At 42.4% G+C, this 27,175-nt stretch overlaps 1 protein-coding gene across 2 annotated transcripts; it reads left to right on the forward strand.

Moving 5' to 3' along the window:
• The first annotated feature begins 1,837 nt into the window (after positions 1-1,837).
• tsc1a (TSC complex subunit 1a) lies at positions 1,838-26,841 on the forward strand. Of its 2 annotated transcripts, none has more exons than XM_080433974.1 (23): positions 1,838-1,871; positions 4,813-4,930; positions 5,811-5,914; positions 7,861-8,013; positions 8,595-8,739; positions 9,130-9,284; positions 9,893-9,966; positions 10,156-10,292; positions 10,576-10,661; positions 11,236-11,374; positions 11,549-11,646; positions 11,804-11,858; positions 12,435-12,527; positions 13,155-13,474; positions 13,893-14,053; positions 14,673-14,728; positions 15,184-15,350; positions 16,346-16,528; positions 16,863-16,973; positions 17,592-17,711; positions 18,659-18,846; positions 21,116-21,298; positions 22,200-26,841. In XM_080433974.1, exons 2-23 carry the CDS (start codon positions 4,822-4,824, stop codon positions 22,858-22,860), a joined length of 3,498 nt encoding a protein of 1,165 aa, XP_080290100.1. In that variant the 5' UTR covers positions 1,838-1,871; positions 4,813-4,821; the 3' UTR covers positions 22,861-26,841. The 2 variants fall into 2 exon arrangements, with proteins under 2 accessions (XP_080290100.1, XP_080290101.1); XM_080433975.1 differs by having other exon boundaries at positions 14,673-14,701.
• The last annotated feature ends 334 nt before the right edge of the window (positions 26,842-27,175 follow it).

Consider the following 27,175-nt stretch of genomic DNA (forward strand, 5'->3'; position numbering starts at 1 on the left):
TGAGGTATTTTTTTACTTTACTGGCGTATTTCCAATCTTCAGTACTTTTACTTCTACTCCACTACATCTCAGAGGCAATTATTGTACTTTTACTCGACTACAATTATTTGAAAACTTTAGTTACTAGTTACTTTGTGGAATTTTGATTATTATTACAAAACATACTCTAAACCAGTAACCACTTCTGCCCTATATACATTTCGGCCATTTGAAAATAGACGATCTACAAGCTCACAATGCACATTGTGAGCTTGTAGATCTACTATTTTCAAATGGCCGATACATTTTGTACATTTGAAAACTTGTGAAATTGGATATTCTGCATAATGAGTACTCTCTACTTTTGGTACTTTAAGTACATTTTGATACCAATACTTCTGAACTTTTACTTTTAAGTCGATTTTGAATTCTGGACTTTTACTTGTAACAGTGTTTCTACATTGCAGTATTGATACTTTTACTTAAGTAGAACATTAGAGTACTTTCTCTACCACTGTTGACGGGCTCGTCATGTAAACAGCAGGTGACAGCTGTCACATTCACTGACTGGCTGGGTTTTAACTTTAAAGTCTCTTTACATCCCATTGCCCGTATGGATGGTCGTGCTGTCATTGGTTAGTTCGTTGATACGACGACGCGTGCATGCGTGCGTGTGTGTGTGTGTGTGTGTGTGTGTGTGTGTGTGTGTGTGTGTGTGTGTGTGTGTGTGTGTGTGTGTGTGTGTGTGTGTGTGTGTGTGTGTGTGTGTGTGTGTGTGTGTGTGTGTGTGTGTGTGTGTGTGTGTGTGTGTGTGTGTGTGTGTGTGTGTGTGTGTGTGTGTGTGTGTGTTGTGTGTGTTTGTGTGTGTGCGCGCGCGCGTGTGTGCGTGTGCGTGCGTGCGTGCGTGTGTGTGTTTATACTGCTCCCAGAATGCCTTCAATAATTAAAATATAATACTTATATACACAGGTGAACTGTATCTATATCTATTAATGATATATTGATTTAGATAGGCATTTTCTTTATTCTATAAACACCATGTTTATTGTTTTTAAACAAAATTATATGACATGACGAGACAAATTTCACACAACATTTTAGACATACTTTACAAAGAAGCAGAAACAAAACAAAAAAGACCAGAAATCAATCAAATCAAATAAAAAGAATCGAAAATAGATTTAGATATACATTTAAAACACAAGTTTCATGGAATTTGACAACTGACAACCTATTCAGTGGTGTAAAGTAACCAAGTACATCATGTACTCAACTCAAGTACTGTATTTAAAGTACAATTTTGAGGTATTTTACATATTCAATATTTACAATTTTCAATACTTTTACTTCTACTCCACTACATCACAATTATATGAAAACTTTAGTAATAGTTACTTTGTAGATTTTGATTATTTTTTACAAAACAGTGAAACACACTAACAACTTACCCTATATATTTCGGCCATTTGAAAATAGCAGATCTACAAGCTCACAATGTCGCCATCGCATTGTGAGCTTGTAGATCGGCTATTTTCCAAAATATTTGTAATACATTTTGAAGTTGTGAAATGGGACATTCTGCACAATGAGTACTTTTACTTTTGGTATAAGTAATGCCGATACTTTTGTACTTTTACTCAAGTACATTTGGAATACGAGACTTCTACTTGTAAAACAGAGTATAACAACTACATTGCAGTATTGATACTTTTACTTAAGTAAAACATGTGAGTACTTCTTTCATCATTCATCGCTGAACCTATTAACCAATCACAGCGGCCGCTCCTTCCGGGCTATGGGACGGAGACTACCTATGGTGTGAGGGGGAGGGGCCGGCTGCTTCTCGTCAACATGGCGGCGCCCTGCTTCCAACAACAAGTCTGAGAGGAAAGGTATTGAACCACTTTGTTTTTATCATAAAATGTCGCTTTTCGGCGGCGGTTTGACGGTTTGACCGTCATTTTACTGAGCATCAAAAGGGGCCGTTTAACGGCAGCTGACAGTTAGAAGTTGTCAACGTGTAGTTTGTGTGTGAATAATAAAAATCCTAAATGAGCTGCAATAACCAACAGGGACAACTCAGCAGGCTAGCTGTTAGCTTAGCCTCTCTGCCTGAAGGCACTGCATGCATTGCATGCTACACACTACTATGCTGTGATTTCAATAAAATGCAGTGGTGTAAAGTAACCAAGTACATGTACTCAAGTACTGTACTTGAGTACAATTATTAGGTATTTATACTTTACTGGAGTATTTGCAGTTTTCAGTACTTTTACTTCTACTCCAAAGGACCCCAATGGAAACAAGCCATAGGCTTTCTTGGGTTTAAAATCCTCTTAGCAGACCTTGTATTGAACTGTACTTTCCTGTTTTTTGTTGTTGTTGCAAACTGATAAAGTATTCAATCAATTAAAACACTCCACTACATCAGAGCTTGTAGATCTGCTATTTTCAAAAGATTTTTTAATACAGTTTGAACTTGAAATGGGACATTCTGCACAATAAGTACTTTTGCCTTTGGTGCTTTAAGTATGTTTTCATGCCGATACCTTTTGTACTTTTACTCAAGTACATTTTGAATACTGGACTTCTACTTGTAACAGAGTATATACAATGCAGTATTGATACTTTTACTCAAGCATAACATGTAGTACTTCTCCCATCACTGGTAGAAGTATGTGTGTTTTCAAACCCCTTGTCTACTGTTTTCATCAACGTTGTTTACTGTTTTCAAAAGTCACTAGATAGAGCAAAGCTGTACTCTCTCTTTTCACCCTTCCAGAATGAGAGTTTATAAGTAAACTTAGCTACACTGCACAGGTCGGGTCCATTTGTTTCCATTTCGTACCCATTCATGGTTACATTTACACTGAGGTTTTCTACTGTGTGGCAGTGTTCTTTCTCTGAGAATGTCATGCTGTAATTTTGGAGGTTCCTATTATAACTACATCGATATCTAGACAGCTTCAGTGGATTTTCTGAGCTATTCAACAAACCCTTAACATACTTGCTACTCTTTATTGAAGCAGGCCACTGGGTAACTGATTAGATGAGTTTAGTGAAGTTCGGGTAAAATATAGATGTGTTATTGATAGGGCTCTGCAAATATATAGATATTATGTTGACAGAGGCTAGATATCATCTGGGATTTTGGATATGTTAACACGAGGTGGCATAATCATTGTCTTTTTTAATCACTAAAGCCATTGTTGACTAATTCAAAAGAAAAAATTATGTTTATCGTCACTGCCTATCGATATCGAGGCAGTGGTAAAAACGTTATGTTATTTGATTTTGTCCACATCGTCCATATACCGAACACATCATAAACAGGATACAAACATATTAGACTGACTACAATTATTTACTATCAGATGTAGGTGTTTGAGATGCTGTGTCTGCAGTTAGTGTGGTTCACAAGACCTGGACTAACTTACCAGTTTAACTTACTTACCGGACTAATTTAGAGCAACTGGAAGCACTGTATGCCTCATGTCTCTCTGTCTCTGTGTCTCTCTCTCTCTCTCACGCGCGCACACACGCACGCACGCACGCACGCACGCACGCACGCACGCACGCACGCACGCACACTTTATTACCGTTTATGACATTGAACTGAACTAGTTATTGACCTGTTTGTCTCCATCTTCCCAGGCAGTGTAATAAGATGTACTACTATCCTAGTTCAGTCTGCCCAGGCAGACAGACGGACCAGCTTTATTATATCTATGTCTATATTTGTATGTCTATTGGCAGACAGACAGACAGACAGACAGACAGTTTATCTAAAGTCCAGTTCAGTAACTTTCTTACTGTAATATATAGTAGAAAATAAACAGTGTCTAGGATCTAAAACAGTGGATGGGAATTGTCTAACAGCTGGGATTCCCAGTAGCATGTCGCAAGTCGCAACCTGTCCCAGCCTGATGTCCGACTTTGAGCTGTACTCCGTCCACTCTATATGTGACTGTTCCCTCCTAGCTCCGATCGGAACCTCTCCCTCCGCTATATAGCTCCGAGATGAGGTTCCTCTTCGTAGGCTGCCGGCAGAGAGTGACACCAGAGAACGCCACCGTTTGCCGGTGTCACACTCTGTTAGGGATGGGTATTGGCAACAATCTCACGATACGATACGTATCACGATACTTGGGTCACGATACGATTATATTGCGATACGCATCACGATACTTGGGTCGTATCACGATATTGGGATATATTGCGATATATTGCGATATATTGCAATATATTGCGATATATTGTGATATATTGCGATATATTGCGATATACTGCGAAATATACATATATCACAACTACATATTGTTTATATATACACTACATATTGAGTAGCTGCAGATCTGTGATAGGTTCTTTGAATGTTTTTCATGAAGCCTGTATCTGAAAAAGCAAAAAAAATAAATAAATAAAAAAATAAACTTTTTTTGTATTTTTTATCGCGATACAGTATACAGTATCGCGATACAGTATCGCGAAATAAAATATCACGATATATCGCCATATCGATAAAATCGCCCATCTCTACACTCTGTAGTACAGATTTTTACCTTTTTCCGCACATCGTATCCAAAAAGTAAAGGTAGTCCTCCCTGCTCTCAGATGTTTGACGTTTTAGTTGAAACAAGCGTTCAAATCGTTTTTTTTAGTCAGCCTGTGCCCAGTCAACCCCCGTCCGCACGACTCTGCAGGTGTCAGTACTACTCCTGTTAATGAAGTATAATATTGACATGTGACTGTCTGTGTTTGAGGCAGACATGTCCAAGGACCAGCTCTAACATAATGGAGTATAATATTGACATGTGATCGTCTGTGTTTCAGGCTGACATCATGTCCAAGGACCAGAGCAGTGTGAGCGAGCTGCTGCCCCGCCTGGAGACCTCTGACCTCCAGGAACTGGAGCACGTTAAATCCTCCATCAATGACCAGCTTAATACAGGTTATTATAACTCACACACAACCAGCTTAATACAGGTTATTATAACTCACACACAACCACCTTAATACAGGTTATTATAACTCACACACAACCAGCTTAATACAGGTTATTATAACTCACACACAACCAGCTTAATACAGGTTATTATAACTCACACACAACTTGCTTAATACAGGTTATGAATCACAACTAGTTTAAGTGCTCCATAATTCATAACACAATTAGTTTAATACAGTGCTCCATAACTCATAAAACAACTAGTTTAATACAAGAACTTAGAACTCGCACAACTAGTTTAATACAGTTTATGAATCACAACTAGTTTTATACAGTCCTCCTTAACTCGTAAAACAACAAGTTGAATACAGGTTATAACTCACACACATCTAGTTTAATATACAGTTTATAACAAACACAACTAGTTAAATACAGTTTATAGCTCACAACTAGTTTAATTCTGTGCTCCATAACTCATAAAACAGCAAGTTGAATACAGGTTATAACTCTCACACATTTAGTTTAATATACAGTTTATAACAAACACAACTAGTTTAATGCAGTGCTCCATAACTCATAAAACAACTAGCTTAATGGAGTTTATGAATCACAACTAATGTAATACAGTGCTCCATAACTCATAAAGCAACTAGATTAATACAGTTTATAACAAACGCAACTAATTGCACAGTGTACAACTCATAAAGCAACTAGTTTAATACAGGTTTTAAGTAACACATAAAACACAGGTATGTGAGTTATAACCTGTAATAAAGTAGTTGCCTTGTGAGTTAAGTTATACACTATTAAACCAGTATAACACACACCAATTACAGGTTATAACTCTCCTGTTGTCTCCCTTATTCACTTCTCCTCCCCTCAGATCGTGGAGGTGTCTTACTGTCCAGTCTAGTTGATTACTATCTAGACTCATCGTCTCCTCAGGCTGTCGCCCTCCTTTCATCCATCAGAGAGCCACATGACAAGGTCTGGCCTCACTGTGTGTGTGTGTGTGTGTGTGTGTGTGTGTGTGTGTGTGTGTGTGTGTGTGTGTGTGTGTGTGTGTGTGTGTGTGTGTGTGTGTGTGTGTGTGTGTGTGTGTGTGTGTGTGTGTGTGTGTGTGTGTGTGTGTGTGTGTGTGTGTGTGTGTTTGTCTCATGACTTAACTTGTTTACTTCCTCCCTAATACATAAGTGCACCAGTGTGCACGAAGAAGCAATAAAAAGATTAATGACACCGAATTGGAGGAAAAAAATAAAACCATTTACATTTTAAAACAAAACCGGATCAAAAGCAAAACATTGAGAACGCAGATGTTCTCAATGCTGCTGCAGAGGGAGATTGGTTCATATTACTGTAGCGTAAAATACACCGCCAAAAGCCATTATTATGCTTCACGTCTTCACTAGTTCACGTCCATAGACTTAACGTACCCTTTGCACCGCAGCACAGGTTGTATCTATGGTTTGCATTCGAGGGTCAGGCCTACCCGGACCATATTGCTGCCATTTGGTCTGGCACTGACCCCACAACATGTGCCATAGCTACCCCGAGAGAGTGCTGTTAATCGGAAACTAGACTCTCAGATGATGACAGCCTCCCTCTCTCCATGATGGGTGGGGAGGACATGGTGTACTTTGGCTTCTCCAGCCTTTTCAGGAAGGCCAATCCATCAGCATCATATCACCAGGGGTGTACCCTAGGGCTTGATTTCTTCCCAGTAAGAAAGTAATAGCCAGCAGCACTCCGAAGTCCTTCTGGTACTTCATAGATGGCACAGACAGCGTACACGGGCGCGTTTCGGCGTCAAGCCCTCCTCAGCGTGTATGGCCACTGTATTGCATGTATGGCCTTGATTTCTTCCCCTCAGGAAGTTATAAGAACAAACACCTTTCTCTGCTGGGCTCGGAGGGGGCTGTGTGGCAGCAAGAACAGGCAGAGCACACAAATATTGTGGAGCTGCAGGCTGTGCGGTCAGCGCAGCGTATTTCCTTCCCTTTTTAGGAGGCAGGCATACTGAGACACTGCATCGGCCTTCAAGCACCTAGCGCAGGGGTCTTCAACGTTTTGGGGAACGTTTTTTAGCTAGGACCCCCTAGCTGAGAGAGAGAGAGAGAGAGAGAGATGAAGCAGGGACCCCCCACTACATTAAACTTTTTTCATAGATTTTATAGATAGTTTCCTAGACTTGTTTGACAGCACTATCATCAGTGTATGTTGGATTCATGTTAATGAGTATTTTCAATACCTTTCACTCTACACCAAACTTCTTTTGCCGAAAATAGCCGATCTACAAGTTCACATTCACAACGCCTCGCAGAGCTAGGCGTTGTGAGCCTGTAGATCTACAGGCTACCTGTTGAAGACCCCTGACCTAGCGGGCTTCAGGGTCATGTGCCTCCTGGGTAGAGCATGTGAGTGGAGAGAATCCTGCTTCACGCTCAAGAGGCTGTTCTCACGTTCCACTCTGCCGCTCAAAAACATTCTCTTCCGCCCTGCTCATAGCAGAAGCTATGTTGTGTTTAGCTGCATCTTAGTTTTTGCATAATTAACCACATGAAACCTAGAGTCCCTGGCGCGTGGCCCATTGTAGATCAGGCTTGTGTTTACCATTGTTATACGGTATACGTTCATAAATGTCCCTTCTTTTCTGCCAATGTCCCTCATGTGTAAAATATACTTTATAAATATAAATGAAGTTAATATTAGTAGTAATAATACTTTATTCTATTTCAAAGGGAGAAATACTGCTCAGTAGATCTAACATGTCTCTAAGTTGTACTGGACATGTTAACTAGTTTTTAATTTTTCACATACAGTACATTTCTGTATGTATGTATGTATGTACGTGTGTGTTTGTACGTATACATGTATGCATGTGTGAATGTACACCCAAATATCACTGTTTTGACATGATAATAATCTTTCCTCAGCCCCTGCTGGACAAGCTCAATGAGTGTCTGTCAAAGCCAGGAAGTAGACTGCACACGCTAGTGCTGCTGGGACATGTAGTCTGCAAACAGCCTCCCTGGTTGCACAAGATCAGTCGCTCGCCTCTGCTCTCCTCCCTGCTCAAATGTCTTAAGGTATGAGATCTGGAACATCGTAGCTATATCATTGATAGATGTATCACTATGTAACATAATATAACAGAGCAATGTATCATTATGTAACATACTAAATATACAGTAGATTATCACATGACCATCAAGGACAATGGGAATAAGTCTTTGACTTCATTGTGTTTTCTTATCCTTGACATGTTATTTCACTGAATGCATTGTATTATACTTTACCTTTTTTAACACATTCCCTGCCAAGTATTAATTAATTAATCATTCAGCTTCTGCCAGTGTTATTTTTTGGGATGACATCAGATCCGTCCATTTCATTCCTAAATTGCGTTAGATTGCCGTCTTGTGGATTTTTTTTGTTGAAAAGACGGAGATCTCCGTCAATGGCGGTCAGCGGTTGGATTTGAAATGACGGAGATCTCCGTCAATGGCAGGGAATGTCTTAACATAACGTTCAAATAAATCAGTCAATCAAGACAACAAAGACAACCATAAAATTGCATGTAATCACACATAAACACACTACTGTCAACGAGGAACTGCCTCAGCAAACAAAAATAGTAGTCTCACTTGATGTTCTATTGTGTTTCCAGGCAGACACTGATGTTGTGGTCTTGATAACGGGGGCCCTGGTCCTGATCACCCTGTTACCCATCATCCCTCAGGCTGGGAAACAACACATCTACGACTTCTTTGATGTCTTTGGACGTCTGGCCTCATGGGGCCTCAGAAACCCTGGTAACACAGAGACCGCACACACACACGCACGCACGCACGCACGCACGCACACGCACACACACACACACACACACACACACAACCATTTCACCACCAGTACGCTTTTTTCTGTGCATCAAAGAATCCGATCAAATTGCCCTGCGCACTAAGTTCAATTTGTGCTCACACACGATGCGTAGAGCCAAAGTCTGATTTACTGTGGCAGCAGCTAATTCCGTAACCATCACATGGCAGTAAAAAAAAAAGTAGCCGGTTAGCAATGTTTCAGTGCTCAGCTATCCAGCCAAAGGCCTGCACTTGTGGAACATCCTGACAGATTCTGATTCCGGGTTCCTGATTCTGATGAATTAGTGTGTGTGTGTGTGTGTGTGTGTGTGTGTGTGTGTGTAGGTCATGTCCATGGAGTGTATCTCGTCCATCTCCATGCCAGTGTGTATTCCCTGTTCCACCGTCTGTATGGGATGTATCCATGTAACTTCATCTCCTACCTCCGCCTGCACTACAGCATGAAGGAGAACCTCGCCACCTTCGAAGAGGTCGTCAAGGTTGGTAGCGCAAAGAGCACAGCAGAGGACAGTAGAACACAGCAGAGTACAGATACATTAATTTGTGTGAACCTGCAGTTCTGACAAACATTTCCACTAATCCTAGTCGAATCAAAAACCAGGGGATTTGTGGGTGTCCGACCTGATGTATTGATTCTAGTGTCAGGAAGTCAAGTATCTAAAAATGCAGCATGAATGTTGTATCATTTGAGGTGGAAGCTGTCGAACTAACTTTCCGACACAGCGACACCCGTCCCACGCAGCTGGAAATGTTGGATGCAGTTAATTAAAAAATACAAGATGGTGTCAATAGAATATGGTAGATATTTTCAAATTGAATTATACTAAAGTGTTGTTGAGTAAGTGTTTAAACTGTTCCTCATTTTGCTGTGAAACAATAGAGCAATAGCAATAGAGGACTTGTGTTGAATTAAGTGTGTGTGTGTGTGTGTGTGTGTGTGTGTGTGTGTGTGTGTGTGTGTGTGTGTGTGTGTGTGTGTGTGTGTGTGTGTGTGTGTGTGTGTGTGTGTGTCGGTGGGGGTGTGTCGGTGGGGGTGTGTGTGTGTGTCGGTGGGGGTGTGTGTGTGTCGGTGGGTGTGTGTGCTTAGCCCATGTTGGAGCATGTGAGAGTTCATCCAGAGTTGGTCACTGGAACTCAGGACTACGAACTAGATCCATCCAGGTCAGTACGATAAGTGCAATCAAATGTACTACTAGAACTGCAACTATAGTACTACTACTAGTACTCCTACTACTACTACAACTACCTGTTCAGTACTACTATTACTGAGCTAAAACTAAGACTCTCCTATCTGTCTGTCTGTCTGTCTGTCTGTCTCTCGCTCTCTCTCCCTGTCTCTCTCTCTGTCAGGTGGAAGTGTTGTGAGATTCATGACATCGTTATAGAATGTTCCAAAATGTCTCTGGACCCTAAAGAATGTTCCAGTGAGGAGGGTTACTCCTCTCTGCCAGATCCCCTGTACTCTCACATGAACCTGTCCTCTGCTGGTCAGTAAGACACTCGCATCTCTCTACACGCATGCACGCTCTCACACACACATAGTATTCAAGGTTTCTCCTGGTTTAAAATGTATTTATCGTCACAACTTCCTCATTGGACCAAATGTGAGTTATGATATTTAATTCACAAAACGATAATGTAAATATATCAGTAGTTAACCAGTTAAACAATTTTTTTTAATTCAGCTTTGAAACACATTGGAAACTTATTTTAAGAAAGGTTCACAGATCATGTGATTTATTCTGTTCAATTCATGGTGTATTCTGATAGGAAGTCCAGGTTGTACTCCAGTGTCGGCAGAACAGACTCCTCTCTCGCTGTCTCTCTATCTGTCTGGAAGCAACAGCTATATACAGGTACTGTCTGTCTGTCTGTCTGTCTGTCTGTCTGTCTGTCTGTCTGTCTGTCTGTCTGTCTGTCTGTAAACAACAGCTATATACTAGACTCTATAGACAGGACCATCTCTTCCACTGTCTTTGAATGCTACAGAGTCTGTAATTCCACCCAATAGAAGTTGAGAACAGTTAACTGTCATCTGTTCTTCAGAACGGAAGGGTATTCCACCAATCATGAAAATGTATTTTAAAATATCTTTAAGATATGTTTTTCAACTAAGCAGCTAGCCAGCTAAATTGGTTTCCATTAGGACATATTCACACAGTTCAAGGGCGGGGGAAGGGGGAGTCCTCTTTATTTTCTACCTATTTCCAGAGCTTCCGAAGTACAGACTGTTTGACAAAAGCAATTGACATTTGTGAGCTCTGTTTTACATTCACTATGGATAGACTAAGTGTGTGTGTGTGTGTGTGTGTGTGTGTGTGTGTGTGTGTGTGTGTGTGTGTGTGTGTGTGTGTGTGTGTGTGTGTGTGTGTGTGTGTGTGTGTGTGTGTGTGTGTGTGTGTGTGTGTGTGTGTGTGTGTTCAATCTCAGCACTGTGAGGGGGACGCTGTCACGTGGAGCCCCTCCTCTGTATGTGGTTTAGCCACACCCCCAGCCTCTCCAGCAAGTGTTCTAGAACCTTCAACATGCTTCACCCAGCCACCCATAATAAGGACCACCTCTATATCAGGTTAGACACACACACACGCACACACACAATCCCAAATCCGATTCGGGTACTGCCATAGTTGTCTCATAGGTCTATATTTTTAAGTAAGAGCAACAAAGTTACTAGGATAACACACATACGCTCACTGATTGAACGTCATTGTTGTCTGATTGACTTGTATGTTTTTTCCTCCAGGTGTAAAACGTCCCTCTTCAGCCACCACCCCTGTCACTCCGTGTCCCGCAACCCCACTGGCTGAAGAACTCAGTCAGCCATCAGACAATAACAACCAGGTAACTAGTGCTAATTCTAGTACTACTGCTATCACTGTCAAAACTGTATCATCACAGTACTACTGTACATTAACGTACTACCAATAGAAAGAGAGATAGCGTGTGTGCGTGTGCGTGCGCGTCTATTTGACCACCTGACTCTTCTACTTAATTCCAGCCAAAGCAGCAGCCAATGGAGGTACCCGCCAGTCAACAAATCAAAGAGGAGAGAGGTAAGCCTGATGTCATCAGCAATATACAATATTACTGTACAATCCATGGTGTAAGTGCTGTTTGACTGTAGGCAATGTACAGAGGTAAAGGACAGATACATCACTTTCAAGCTATAGGCTCTGTGCGGAACTGTAGTCCCAGGTTTCCAAAAGCTGGCATACGGCCCGGCCCGTATATGTGTTTCCGGTTCAAATCTCCTGCCGAGCCAATCAAACGAAGCTAGTGGAGAATGAACCGGAACAGTTATGCACACAGGCTATTCAAGCTGGCAGATTGAACACTGCACTGCGAGGCAGACTGGAGCCGAAAGTTTGATGTTATGCATTGAGGGCAGTGGTGGAAAAATTACTGAAATTCTTTAATTAAGTAAAAGTATCAATACTGCAATATAGAAATACTCTGTTACAAGTAAAAGTCCAGAATTAAACATTTACTTGAGTACCTTTGTCAAATAATCAGTTCAGGAAAAAATAAAACGAGACATATCACAGATTGTTTTCTGATCTCTCACTAATTGACAGTCTTGCGCTCCGCTTCTGCAATCATAATATATATAGTACGTTCTTTTTGTGTAGAAGGGGGCCGGAGCCTGTCTCTAACAGAGGTGTCAGATTTCATCAGAGAGAGAGACCTGGACCACACAACTGGACTGAAAGAGAGAGAGGATGGTAACATGCATCCACACCAGCCTGATCTCACAGAATGTACAGTAGTATACATTGCACGGACCCAGTGCACCTCATTCCGTGCATAGTCGCCTAGAAAACCCGAAAATCCTTGCATATGTACGGCGAGTCCCACGGTGGGCGTAAACCAGTTGCAACCCGGAAAAACCCGGAAGCAGAGCAGTCCCCACAACAAAATTTACGATTCTGTGCCTATCGGTACGTAACTCAAACGGCGCTGAGTAGGCTCAAGGGAACGTCGCAACGTTCGGGACGGCAACTCGTTCGCTTTAGCTCACTCGGTGGTCCCTTACGTGGCTCCAGTTCCCTTGAGACTGCACGCCTCCGAAATGGTTTAGTCACAATGGGGGAGATGCGAGGCGGCTATGCACGGATTTTCGGGTTTTCCAGTTGTCTATGCACGGAATGACACCTCCGTGCAATGTATACTAAGTCGTGTGAGATCGGGTTGTCCACACACACACACACACACACACACACACACACACACACACACACACACACACACACACACACACACACACACACACACACACACACACACACACACACACACACACACAAACACTATAGATTTGCTTCTAAATCATTTGCACTTATCCCCCCCAGATGCCATCACAGCAGAGTTGTTGAACCTGACCGTCCATGCCTCCACTCCCAGCCGCGGTGAAGCGTCTCTGGGGGGCACAGCCCACCAGCCCATGCCCTGGTCCTTCAGACCCTGTTTCACTCCCATCCAGGCCCTGGCCACAGGGCAGCCCGGTGGAACAGACGGGGGGAACCACCACAGTCCCTACAGGCTGGAAGAAGGGGGGCCGGCCCTGTTCTGGACCCCCAGTCCCCATCAGGGTCCCATACCTCCCTACGAACCCCTGTTTCAGCTCGCCTTGCCCAGGGCCGCCTCTCTGTTTGTGGACAGAAAGACACAGGTGAATGCCCCGGGTGCTTGTTGAGAGTACTGCTGGTTTGATCCTGGACCACCAGGAGAATTCACTGACATGGGGCCGCAGTATGCATGATAAAACGTACAGTTTATTGGAATGATCACAGGTCACACGTTCCTATGGTACGGCTTACCATAGAAAACGACAAAGTACCGTTGCATTCTCACTTTTTATTCTGCGTTTACACGGAGACGCCAAAGTGATTGAAAACGCTGTAGTGTGCGTGCCAGGTGGCTGCTGTAGGTGGCGGTGGGACGCGCTGCCAGATAGACCAGTCACGCATGCGTAGGACCACTTCTGCTCTACTTCCTATCACAGCTGGTTGTTTAGAACATTTATGGTAATTGAATGACAATTGTAATGTAGAGTAATGGAATATTATGAATATGATTCCTTCCTGTAGGAGGTGATCCAGAGGGCAGGAAAAGGGGGTGGTGATGGAGAAAGAGGAGGAGAGAAGGACGTGAAGGAGGAGGGAGAGAAGGAGAGTTCTTTATCTCCTCTTGATGTCCTCGACCATTTGATCACCCACGGCAATGACACACATCAGCGACTCAGCAGGAAGTAAGCATCATGCTACAATTCCCATTTACCAAACAGGATTTTTTGTTTGCTATTTGCGACAAAGTTTGCAAGTTTTGCTACAAAGTGACAGCCTAGGCTACAAGCCATTTTCAATGGAAGCCAGCTACACCAAGATACAAACTGATGCCTGACACTTGCTACAAATGCTACAAAAAAAGTAGAGCTGACTCAAACTTTTTTCAGCACTCCAGTGACACAGTGAAGCGTCAATCAGCGTTTTTGCTTCAATCATTTCCACTCGCCACACAATTCCTACTTTTAATGGGGAAAACAAATAATTGCCATCAGGCAGTTCCTTGTTCTTTTTAACCCAGATCTTTATCTTCTGTAAGGATCTTTTTTCCTTTATATTTTTCTCGTTCGTCGCTCCTACACACGGACGCACGCTTGATGACGTCAACAAGCGTGTTGAGCAACACTTGAACGGCGACTCGGAGACAGTATAGCTGACCGCGCTTGTCGTTTTGTAGCTTTGCACAGCAATATATTAGCTATTAAATAGTACTTGTATGTATATTGTAAGGACAGGATTGTCAAATGTTATTTAGTCATGTTTATCGCAAACACATTTGTAATTGATTGTGTTTGTGTGTTACAGGCTGTCAGTGGATTGGAGTCAGATTGGAGGTAAACAACAGAGCATGAGAGTCAAAGGTACACACTTAATTAACAACTGGTACTACTAACCAATCAACCCCAACTAGATTAACATTAACCAACCATTAACACAACTAAGTACTAACCCCCAGGAGAGCCTTGTAAGAACCTTAACAAATACAATATTTTCTTTTGAAAAACAGCATAAAATGTCCACTTTAACTAGACTAGGTTGAAGACTATAGTAGTGCTCCCGGTGACCAACAGTAGTAAGTAAGTAAGTAGGACTATTTTTGTTGAATATGTGGGGATGGGCTTAAAACTATTTAGTCCTGTTTTGACCATGACCCAATGATGTATTCAGGTAAGCTAGTGACCTTTGCCTTCCTTTCCTGAAAGTTTCATGCATTTAATATTTGGCTTGTGGTTTGACATAGTGGAGCTGAATATACTGTATATTAGACCAATATTTTATAATATATTTGTGTGTGTGTGTCGTACTTCCTGGTTAGGCTCCGCCCAGGGGGAAGAGCTCCAGACATTGCGCAGCCAGCTGTTGCTGGTCCATAGTCAGCTCCAGTATGAGAGATATAAGAGACAGCAACACGCTATGAGGAACAGACGTTTGCTGAGGAGAGTCATCAATGCTACAGCACTACAAGAACACAACGACTCTATGGTAACACACACACACACACACACACACACACACACACACACACACACACACACACACACACACACACACACACACATACACATACACATACACATACACACACACACACACACATACATACACACACATGTAAGACCACATCATAGATGATAACTCTGCTACGCCAATCACAGTCCCCACAAAAGCAGACCAATCACAGCTGATGCTGCTACATAAATCACAGTACCCACAAAAGTGGCCCAATCATAACGAACCACACAGCTAAACTGATGCTCACCCAAGATGCTCAATTATATTAGGGAGATCCACCTTCCCAATTTTCGCCATTAGGTGTGAAATGGCACACTAGTGGTCTCCTAAGTGGGTGCCGTCTGACGGCAGATCTCGCAAACGTCCCACGTTTACTGGTGCTAGATCTCGCGAGAGTGTGTTACTGGGACAGAGAAAGGTCGATAAGAAAGTAGACGTTCTCCTAATTTGTCTAAAAAAACAAGATTGTGTGGCTAAAGAATGGTTCAGAAGCTGTGTTCACATTCACTCTCCCATTGGAATGAATAGACTCCAACCTACTTCTGGTCTCCCAAAGAGGCAGCCACCTACAGTACACCACGTGGATACGGGAAGTAAACCGGAGATGGCGGGTCTTGCTTTCCTATTTGTCTTGGGCTCACGTTAGCACATTAGCTCATCATTGGTGCTTCGTTAATAAACTCCACAATTTATAACTTGCTATCCATAGCTACAGATTACGCAGGGAAGTATGTGTGTCTTGTTGACCAAAATCTGATCATCAGATCATTTTTTAACTCTCCTGTAACATACAAAAAATGAATTATGTCGTTTTTTTAAGCCAGTGATATAGCAAACAAACAGTTTGTCAACTGTGTGTGTGTGTGTGTGTGTGTGTGTGTGTGTGTGTGTGTGTGTGTGTGTGTGTGTGTGTGTGTGTGTGTGTGTGTGTGTGTGTGTGTGTGTGTGTGTGTGTGTCTTTACAGAAGGGACAGTTAAGGCTGCAGGAAGTGGAGATTGAGTCTCTGAGAGCCAGTCTGTGTGAAGAACAGAAGAGATACTCACAGCTGAAACACGACACGCACGCACACACCGCACAACTGCACACACAGATACAACAACTGCAACAACAACAGCAGGAGTATTACAACAAGACACAACATTTACAGGTTAGTATACACACACACACACAAAGGTCTTTGCAAGTAGAGCTGTTTATGTGGATTTCTTTTTTAAGTTGATCCTAATGTTATCCCTGAAATGCTTTATCTCAGTGGTTCCCAGACATTTTTGAGCTCAAGACCCAAAAGAAGATTTAATGTCTCCCCGGGAACCAAACTAGTGAAAATCTGATCAAATTCTAGATCTGCTATTTTTTTTTACTTGAATCCAAAAAGGTAACAGCTGTGGACATATGAGGTTTCCACCCGACAGCAACGATATACGCACACAGCCGCACACATACAGTACACAAATTCACAGGCTGTGATTGGTTGTTTTCAGAGTGAGTTGGAGGAGTGTCAGTCCAGGCTGGGGGATCTGGAGGCGGAGCTTCAGAGAGCCAATAATGAAGCTTACAATGCTGAACACCAGCTCACACAGCTGTCAGTCAAGGTACAGTATGGTAGGATTACCTTGCTGTCAAGGTACAGCAAGGTAAAGCAGTGGTTCTCAAACTTTTTCATGTCAAGGGCCCCCAAATTGCTATTTATTTGGCCACAAACCCCAATCTGAAGAGAAGAGAAGATTTATGTTAAAAAAATGCAAAATTTACAAGCTTGCACCGTGGCACGAAGTGACACGCTGTGAGCTTGTATATCTGCTATTTTTTTATAGCAAACGTCCCCGGACCCCACTTTGAGAACCACTGTTGTAAAGCAATGGTTCTGAGACATTTTCAGGTCAAGGACACACACAAGTTGATATGTATTTGGCCACAAACCCCCATCTGAAAATATTTGGTGCCCAGGGGATCCCCATAATAAGCATCGCAACGCGTTGTGATCAAATAGATCGAATGTTTTAGAATAGCCCAAAAAATCTAATATGGCTTAAAGTGTTTAAACTGTTCCTCATTTTGCTGGGGACCTCCTGGACCACCCCTCAAGGACCCCTGGGGGTCCCCAGACCATGCTATGTGAACCTATAATAATCTCCAACATCGTCATACAACATGGTGGTAATGATGATGTTGCTGCGTGCGTCCGTGTGTGTGTGTGTGTGTGTTTGTAGGTGTCCAGCAGTGAGCAGTTGGAACAGCAGATGTTTCTCTTGAACAAACAACTTCTTCTGCTGGGAGAGACAAACAAACTACTGCAAAACACACACACTGGAGACACGGAACACAAGCAGGTAATGCACACACACACACACACTGGAGGCAGACTACACTTCCAGGTTACACACACACACACACACACACACACACACACACACACACACACACACACACACACACACACACACACACACACACACACACACACACACACACAATGTTACTTTTTTTTAATATATGAGGTGTTTATGCTGCAGAGAACATTATCTTAGAAAAGATCACCAGCACTCACTTAGTCACGCTGAGGCAGGCCGATACGTCCGTCGTGTTATGATCTGCTGCTGGGGCATTTGACTAAATAAACAAGAAATCCTAGAAGGACCAAGTGAGTGCTGGCGATCTTTTCTAAGATGCTATTTCTGCCAGAACCGTGCACCCGATACACGTGAACTGTGAACTATTCTTCTGATGAGTGCTCGCCTCTCACTTTTTCAAAACAGCAGAACATTGCCTAACCTTTACACCAAAATTATTGAAATTAATATATTCAGTTATTTATTTATTTTCCCCCATGTTCCATGTAACATTTAATCATAAATACAGTAGCTGCACACAGGTTTATTTAATATCAAATAAACCTACTTGGCCCATCTGCATTTTACAGTGTTTCCAGCTTTCTATGGGTCACGAAGGTTTCTGTAATACGTTACAGAAACCTTTGTGACCCATAGAAAGCTGGCCACCGTAGGCTCGCTGTTTTGATTTCAAGTTCTTGAGCTACAGAAAACCTTAAGAGGACACATGACACAGACGAGGCAAGTTACATAGTGCTGCTTTAATGTGCCTAATGACAAATAAAGAACATTCACTTGCACTTGAGCAATATAGTAAGATCTGTGCTTCAGCGTACTTACATGATGTGTGTGCCTGATCGAAAGTCACGGTTGCCATGTCTAGCCTGCATGCCTTGAGATCGACCGATGTGGTCTGTTTGTGCGTGCGTGCGTGTGTGTGTGTGTAGGAGGTGAGTATGGTCCAGTCCAGTGTGTCCAGGGAGACGTTGCGTCTCAGGGATAGCGCGGCCCAGCAGACTCAGAGACTGGAAGCAGCCAATCACAGAATCACAGAACTGGAGGCTCAGCTGGCCAGGAAGGAACAACTGATTCTAGAACAGAAGAAACTACTGGAAGACAACAAGGCTCACAGCAGGTAACAGCAGGCTCTCACACACGCACGCGCACGTGCGCGTGCACGCGCACACACACGCACACGCACACACACACACACAGCTTGAATATTTTCTGCAACCATAAAGGGAGTCAATATTTCATACAATCAATGGGGCATAGGGCCACAGACAGAAAACCCATTATTTTTCCGAAAATATTTATATAAATTATTTTAAGCCTGGAAATCTTTATTCTGTGTCAAAAAATATTTGAATATTATATTATATATTATATCTCTGCTGTTCGGCCGGAACCAGCTAAATCCAAAATGGTAATTGTTCAGGAAATGAAAAACAAAATATCAATTTATCAGAAAATGAAGAAAACCTTATATTTTTAAAACAAAGCAATACTGCCTCATCAAACTTGGTATTGTGACTTTATATATTATCAGATACTTGCATGTGTCATTATATTATCACCACTTTACCCAAATCCAGTGCAAGTGGAGTTAGGAGGTTTTGTCCATCATTGATAAGAACAGCTGGCAATGGATCTCAAAGCTCACAACACATCAAAACGCATTGTGAGCTTGGAGATCAGCTATTTATGGTGAGCGCCATCCTCATATACTATAGATCAAGCTGAATTCTGTACTTAAACAACTTTTATTTGAACATGCATTGTAAACAACCATGGATCTAACTGTTACCACTGTTGTTCTTCTACAGTTGAGTGCAACAAACAATTCTGCCTCAATACTCAATCATGTATTTAACAAAAGCGATCATGGCACACCAACAATAAAAAAATGGCATATAAATACAAAATACATTCATGAAAAATAGAATCTTTAGCCTATCAAATCTGTAGCCTACTGCACTAACAATAACAACCACAGTTGAATTTACCTATCATATACCTATCAACATTTTATTATCACACTGTTGTGTGTTGCGTGTGTGTGGTGGGTGTTTCTTAGTGCTTTAGATTGTCATAAAAGCTGTGAAAGTCTTTTGGCATGATCTCCTTGAGCTCTTGGAGATGTTTGAAACAAACTCCTGCACACACTCGTTCTCTGTCCATTAACATTTAAAAAGAAAACACGAGCAGATGACCTTTGTGAAGACACCCTTCTCCTCTTTACTGGGGTGACATCTATCAAACCTTGCACATACATTCTCTTCTCTTCCCAGTTTATGTTCTCCCAAAAGCATTGAAAAATCTTCTCCCTGTCTGCCTCATACAGAGCAGAGCTTCTCGAGAGCCTGAGAGGAGGGGGGAGTTGTTTGTTTTTGACGGACAGTTTGAGGGTCCAATGGAGTTAGGAGTTTTCGTCAGAGGCGCTTTTTAATACTTTTCATATGTTATTATTTTAAAAAAAATTACACAGATGTAGAGGGGGTTCAATAGCGTTGATTTATGAAAAAAAAAAAAAAAACTGAAAAAGGAGTTAGCTGGTCCCGGCTGGACACTGACGATATACTATATTAAATACATAGAATCTAATGTTTTATGCCCATGGTTCACCAGGAGCCTGGATGGCTTGGTTCGAGGCTTAAAATAATTTATAGTTTATAATTTATCAATATTTTCGGAAATGTCTGCTATGCCCTATAATGCATACAGTATCTGTACGAACTTGCGGGTTTATAAGTCCAGCTGCTACTCCAGTCACTAATGGGAACAGCTCTGCTCCAGATTATTCTTGTGGACTAAGCTGCTGTTTGCCTGTACCTAGCCAATCCCCTTCATGATTAAAAATAGAAAAGTTAATAAGATATACAGGTTTAAATTCCTTTCCTTTGTAGAATCACTGTATCAAGTACCTCACATGGACTTAAAAAAGATCCAAGGACACCGTTCAGTTGAAAAAAAAAAAAAAAAAGCCTTTATTGTAGCATGGCTGGCAAAGATGGAAAAAGAACACACAAGTACCCAACGCATTTCAACTCATAGAGCCTTTATCAGGGTACACAGCTCTTTGAGCGTTTTGGCTCTTTGTGACAAAACTCGTTACGTTCTTTTGTAGCAGAGACATCAATATTAAATTATACATTCATACAATTTCCAATGTACTAACTAGACAACTAAAATAGCACAAAACAACACGGGTACTGCACTGTAAATGGAACCTTTTACTACGCAACTAATTGGTGATTGAGTTTAACCCAGTGATCCACTTCCTGGTGGAGTCATGCATACTTTGGCAATGCTTCCTGTTTGTAGTCAATTTTGTGATCAATGGTAATTATGCGGCTCTGTTCAAGTGCAGGATTTGGTCATTCATTGGTTGCTTCCCTTTTCAGCGGCCAGCTGTCGGCGTGTGAAAGTCGGTATGTCGCTCTGAAGAGAGTCACTCAGGTTCTGCAGACTGAGATGCTACAGCTCTACAGCCAGATAGACCTGGATGCGCACACGTACGCACGCTCACACACACACACCCAGCCCCAGGAACCTGCCAGCCCGCCTGAAGGATTCATCACCAGCAGGTAATGAGTGAGCGTGAATAGACTTGTAGCAAAATAAACTTGTATTTCTGTTTACCACATATTCCAAATAACAGCTGCACCTGCACATTTTTCATTGTTATTAACACATCGACCGCCAGAGGTTAATCTCATAATGTACTCACCAGTGCCAAGGTGTTTTTGTTGTTTTTTTGTTTTTTTCATGTCGCCATAGATCTTGTTAAAATCCTTAAGATTGAGCTCTACACGGTCTGTTTACATCCGCGAGATCTCCCTGTATCTCCCAGTGAAAACCACGTGTCAAACAGGGCATCCATGTTTGAGTTAGAGCGGATTACGTTAAACAGTGAAATGCGAGGAGAAAAAACTACAGGAAGAGAATTGAGTTTCAGTTTCGTCTGTCGAATGGGAGCGGGCGTGATCGTCAAAACCGGATCCCAAATAATTCTATTTCCTGTCATCAAACCGGAAACGGAAGTGGATCAAAAAAATTCCGAAAGTGCACCCGGACCGCGCATGCGCGAAAAGACCGCAGCCCGTAGGGCTACGGTCTCGGCGCTTAACAGTTGGATTTAACGGACCGTAGGACTACGTTCTTGGCGGTTAATGTGTTAATCACAGACCATGTAACATAATATCAACTTGGGTCTTATTTTGAAGCCTGGTACAGGAAATTACCAAGCCATCTTTCATTATTTGGGTTGCTAAGGTTACCTAACGTTGGTTAAATGCAGACGAATTGTGTTAAAAGTTCTGTAAATATATGTATACTGTATGTTAGTATTTATGTCATAACAATATTAATTAGATATAATTGCTCATACTGTATAGTCTGATATAGGCTAATGACAAGTCTGATATACCGAATTGTAGTGTGAAATGCTGAAGCAGACTGCTCTAATCTCCGGTTTGTCTCCATCAGACCCAATGGCAGCAACATTGTCATCCCAACCTCTCACAGCAACCGTTCCATTGGCAACAAGCCCTCTGCGTCCTTCAGCATCCTCAACGGAGGTGTGGAAGCCATCCTCTCGTCCCCTCTTCACGCCCTCTCCACCTCCCCCCTTCACCCGCTCTCCGCCTCCCCCCTCCCCCTCAACCTCCTCTCCACCTCCCCCATCGACGCTCCTCTGGCCGCGGGCTCCTACCCTATGGAGGGCTCCTTCCTGGACCAGAGAGCCAGGGAGCTGTTCAGACCTCCTCCTCACGGCCAGGAGGAGGAGAAGGAGGCGCAGTGGGAGAGACGGGAAGAGCAGGAGGCCAGGGGTCAGGAGGAGGTCCATCCGCCGCCAGGGAGCCCGCTCCCCCAAGACACCCTGCCAAGGGACGCCCTACCTACTGACACCCCACCCAGACAGACCCTTTCCAGAGACACCCTGCCTAGAGAAACTCTGCCCGGAGACGCCCTGCCCAGAGACGCCCTGCTTAGAGATACCCTGCCCAGAGATGCCCCTCCTAGAGACGCCCCCATGCCCCCGGCCTCTGTCCCAGTAGTCCAGAGGGCCCCCAGCCTAACTGAGGCGGTCCGACAGAGGAGATATGAACTCAGTATCATGGACTACAACGAAACCCTGCCAGAGTAACAGACCAGAAAGAAAAGGAGAGAGAGAGAGAAACGTTGTCTGAATACTGGGAGATGGATGGATGGATGGGTGAATGGGTAGATGGATGGGTAGATAGATAAATGAGAGAGAGAAACACAACAAGAAAACAGTGCCTGAACCATGTTGAGAGATGGTGGGATGAATGGCGAGACTGGGTACAACATTGATGGCTCTGATGTGAGCAATGAATGGAGAGAGAGAGAAAAGGGTGGATAGTGATAGGAGAAATAGAGGAAGAAAGAAACGGAAATAAGAAAGGCTTTAGAACCAATTCACTAGAAATGTCACCACCAGTCACATTCAATACAAGTACAGACATGCAAAAGTGTCACTTTTCAGCTACAGTCACCTTTTTGAACCCAAATAGGGCAATTGTGTGACACCTGACCCGAAAGAAAACAACATGTTGTCACCTTTTTCACCTCGGGGCTGTTTGCATGCCTGCAAGTATAAATACTTAAAATAAAGGGTGATTTCTCCTTAGTATAATCCACAAGCTCACAACGTGTCACAAGCGTTGTGATCTTGTAGATCTGCTGTTTTCGGTGCGCAACACTGGCACGCACCCGAGTATAAATCAGGGCTTAATGTTTTAAAAGCGGTTCAAGTCTGGAGGGAGCAGAGTCGATTTACTTGAAATAGAGCACCCAAGTCTGACATCACTGTCGCTAGAGGGCGCTATATCCCCCTGGGTCATAGCGTAATTCTTTCCTCTTATAAATCTCATAGGGGAATCTTAGATTGCGTCATATAAGAACTGTGTTCCAGAAATAAACAAATCAGCCTGGTGATGTTACTCATATGGATATGAAGCATCAACTGATGGTGAAAAAGTAAAAATGACAGAGACACAGAGACAAAATCTCCCAGGTGGTTTGTTTATTTTTGGAACACAGTTCTCATATGACGTAATCTAAGATTTCTCTATTTTTTTTTCTACCCAGGGGTAGTGGGAGTGACGTCAGGACTCTTTGGTACTCTATTGTTTACATCACGGCTTTCCTCTCTCTGTGTGGATGTGTCTCACCCACCACCAGTCATTAACGTCTTCACTACATCAACCAGAACGGTGCTAATTGGCTGAGGGTGTGATATGTTGTTGTATCTCAAACCACAGTCACCACACAGCTCAGAGGTTTATGCTCTCAGGTAGAATCAGGTTTATACCACCAGACACAACTACGTATTATCAGCTTGAGTTATCAACAGAGTATCCGCCAGACTGATCTGAAGTCAGTGTTCCAACTCCTATTTTACACCACATATACACACACACATACACACACACACACACACACACACACACACACACACTTTTGTTTCTATCTCTCTGTGTGTGTGTGTGTGTGTGTGTGTGTGTGTGTGTGTGTGTGCGTGCGTGCGTGCGTGCGTGTTTGTCTCTCTCTCTCTCTCTCTCTCTCTCTCTCTCTCTCTCTCTCTCTCTCTCTCTCTCTCTCTCTCTCTCTCTCTCTCTCTCTCCTCTGTGTGTGTACTGACCCAGTTTTTCACTGAAAAAAAACAACATTTGAAATGATCATTGAAGACAGGAGACAACCAAGCCAATAGAAGAGCAGGGCTAAAGCCGTACAGCTGGGTCAAAGCCGTACCACTGGTTAGCCGTACCGCGCTAGCAGCCGTACTGCTAGCTGCTGTGGGTCAAAAGCTTCAGTTTAAAACAGTTTTTGTTGTTTATTTGTGTTTATGACGCTGCTGCTGTTTCCAAGTTAATTTGTTTGAATAATTGGCTGGATCACCATTTAATTAGACACACGGCATTGCATCCTTGCTCAGAGGGGTGAAATTTGCTCATTAACACGTTTGTATTTTACTGGTTAATTAGTGCCTTTATGGATGTTTATAACTGTCAGGGCAGTTTCTGATTGGCTGTCAAGAGGTGATGTTAGTTAGCGCACAGACCGCGATGAGGATGCGATGGAGAGGACAGTGATGTCACTGGTTGAGGCTGTGTTGGTGACGTCACTGCCCACTCCTTGTTTTTCCTCCTATAGCTTGGAGGCGTGAAAGCTCCCGTTTTGTCTTGGACACACTGTTGTCTTTTCACTGGTCTGACTGGTGGGGCAGTGAGACAACCTGTCCTGCTGACCCAGGAAGGAAACACCTGGTGCCTTTCCTCCATAAAAGTTTTACCAAAGTTAGTGAACATGTGACCTAACACATCTGGTTCTATAGAATTCTGGTTCTCAATGGCTGCGGAGCCCCACCCCCCCTCTGAAAATATTTTGTGTATAAGAATATTTGTCAACATTTATATCGAAACATCGAAAATGGGCGAAAAATACAATAGCGTTCCTTTTTTAACTGGGGACCCCTAGAACCCGCTCAAGAGCCCCTGGGGGTCCTCGGACCCCCCTTTGAGAACCACTGCTATAGAATACTGGTTCTCAAAGTGGGGCTTGGGGACCCCCAGGGTTCCAGGGGGTCCACAGCTTAATAATCGATAGTTACGAATCAAATGGACCCTTACCGGTCTAAACTCTGAGAGTTATGGGGGACTTCAGCCCTAACGCATGCCAAACAGGGGAAGTCCTTGAAATGAAAAAAGTTTGAGTTCGAGGTCAAACAAATCCAGCTATTCATTAAAACATAAAAGAAATTAAAATAAAAATTATTTCTCAGTGGGATTCAGGTGATAATTTGTTTGGGTTTGGTTGACCCGGGTTAAAGGAGTAGTTCACCCTAAAAAATGACCTATTTTCTATCAATTACACACCCGATGAAGCCTTGAATTCATGGAGATTTTTTAGTTTTTGTCGCATTCCTAAGCCAATAATTTGATGACCGCAGAGGGCAGAGGGCTTGTTGCCAATGGAACGGTTGCTGCTCGACTCGAAGACTCGGAAGAGTCTCCTACTGAGCAGCCACCTGGTCATCGAATTATTGGCTTAGGAATGCGACAAAAACAAAATGATCTCAAAATGAAACAAGATGATGATGATTCAAGGCTTCATGGCATGTGTAATTGATAGAAAATATTTTTTGGGGGGTGAACTACTCCTTTTTAAACTGGGTTTGGGGTAAATCAGTGTTAGTGTGGTGTGTAAAGCAGGGAGGTTCTGTGCCGCTGATAGAACCTGGATTATAGTAATAAATAATGGAGACCAGAGTTAGTTATGCAGTGAACCAGATGAATATGGAATAATAACCGGTGGACTTTATGCTTCTCAGTAGTGGATGTAACTATATGTACTGTACTGGATACTTCCTGTCTGCTGCAGTCACCTCCCTGTCCCAAATGAATCCAATCAGCAGGATTTTGATAAAAGGTTTTTATTTGAGGTGATCTTGCTCCAGCATGCTATGTTTGAATGTAACAATGTTTCACAGAGGCAGGATTGACATCAGTTCACTGAATTCAAAATGAGAATTGAACGCGCTATCCTCATGGCTATTTATATGTCTGTCGTTTCTTCTTTATCAAACAAATCCCCAAATGTTGATGATAGTGACGGAAACTTATCTCCAGTGTTTGAGTTTTGAAGTAATTCAACTTAAGAGGATCAATTGATGTGAAAGTGACGGATCTCTGAACTGAAGGATGATTGAATGATGGTCCCATTCTGTCCTGTTATCATTAATAATATTAAATATACAACTAAAATATGAACTGCCTAATCTGTTAGCACAGCAGATATCATTTAAAAGTGATTTTTCATACATTGATTGTCTCTTATCGGACAGACAGTATTGTTTGTCCCTGTATGACATTATGAAGCTGTGTTTTCAGATGTCCAGGTTGTTTGGTGACTGCCAACAAACTACACCATTCTTTTTTAGAATGTTCCAGCAACCAAATGATGACAGAAACACAACCACCTACTGCACATAACTCTGAATGACACAATAATGTTTGATGTGGCTGTGTGTGTAACGATGAATGTTGCCCGTGTGCATTCTGCCCTTTGTATCACCACCCCGAGGAGACGAATGTTAAACTGTGAACAAGAGAAATAAAGATTTCTAAATCTTCAAAGTCTCTCCGGCCCCTCATTGTGTCCCAGAGAAATCGAGCAGCTATATGAATCGGCTTATATTTTAAATGTCAACATCATGAATATGATGACTTCAAACCAGAAATAAATTATAGGTCTATTGGTATAATGTCACTGCTATATAATAAACTCCACTTTTGTGCAGTGGTGGAAAGTAACTAATTACACTTACTCAAGTACTGTACTTAAGTACAATTTTCAGGTACTTTTACTTAAAGGGATACTTCACTTTCACATAAAATAAACATTAAAAATATATATTAAAAAAAAATGAAAGAAGTTAT

This window comes from Gymnoscopelus braueri (genome assembly GCF_963280865.1).
Source record: "Gymnoscopelus braueri genome assembly, chromosome: 7".
Classification (NCBI taxonomy): Eukaryota; Metazoa; Chordata; class Actinopteri; order Myctophiformes; family Myctophidae; genus Gymnoscopelus; species Gymnoscopelus braueri.

Coding starts and splice junctions, on each gene's coding strand:
- tsc1a (XM_080433974.1), top strand. CDS start 4,822: ATGTCCAAGGACCAGAGCAGTGTGAGCGAGCTGCTGCCCCGCCTGGAG. Junction 9,285..9,892: donor CCTTCGAAGAGGTCGTCAAG/GTTGGTAGCGCA, acceptor GTGTGTGCTTAG/CCCATGTTGGAGCATGTGAG. Junction 21,299..22,199: donor GAAGGATTCATCACCAGCAG/GTAATGAGTGAG, acceptor TGTCTCCATCAG/ACCCAATGGCAGCAACATTG.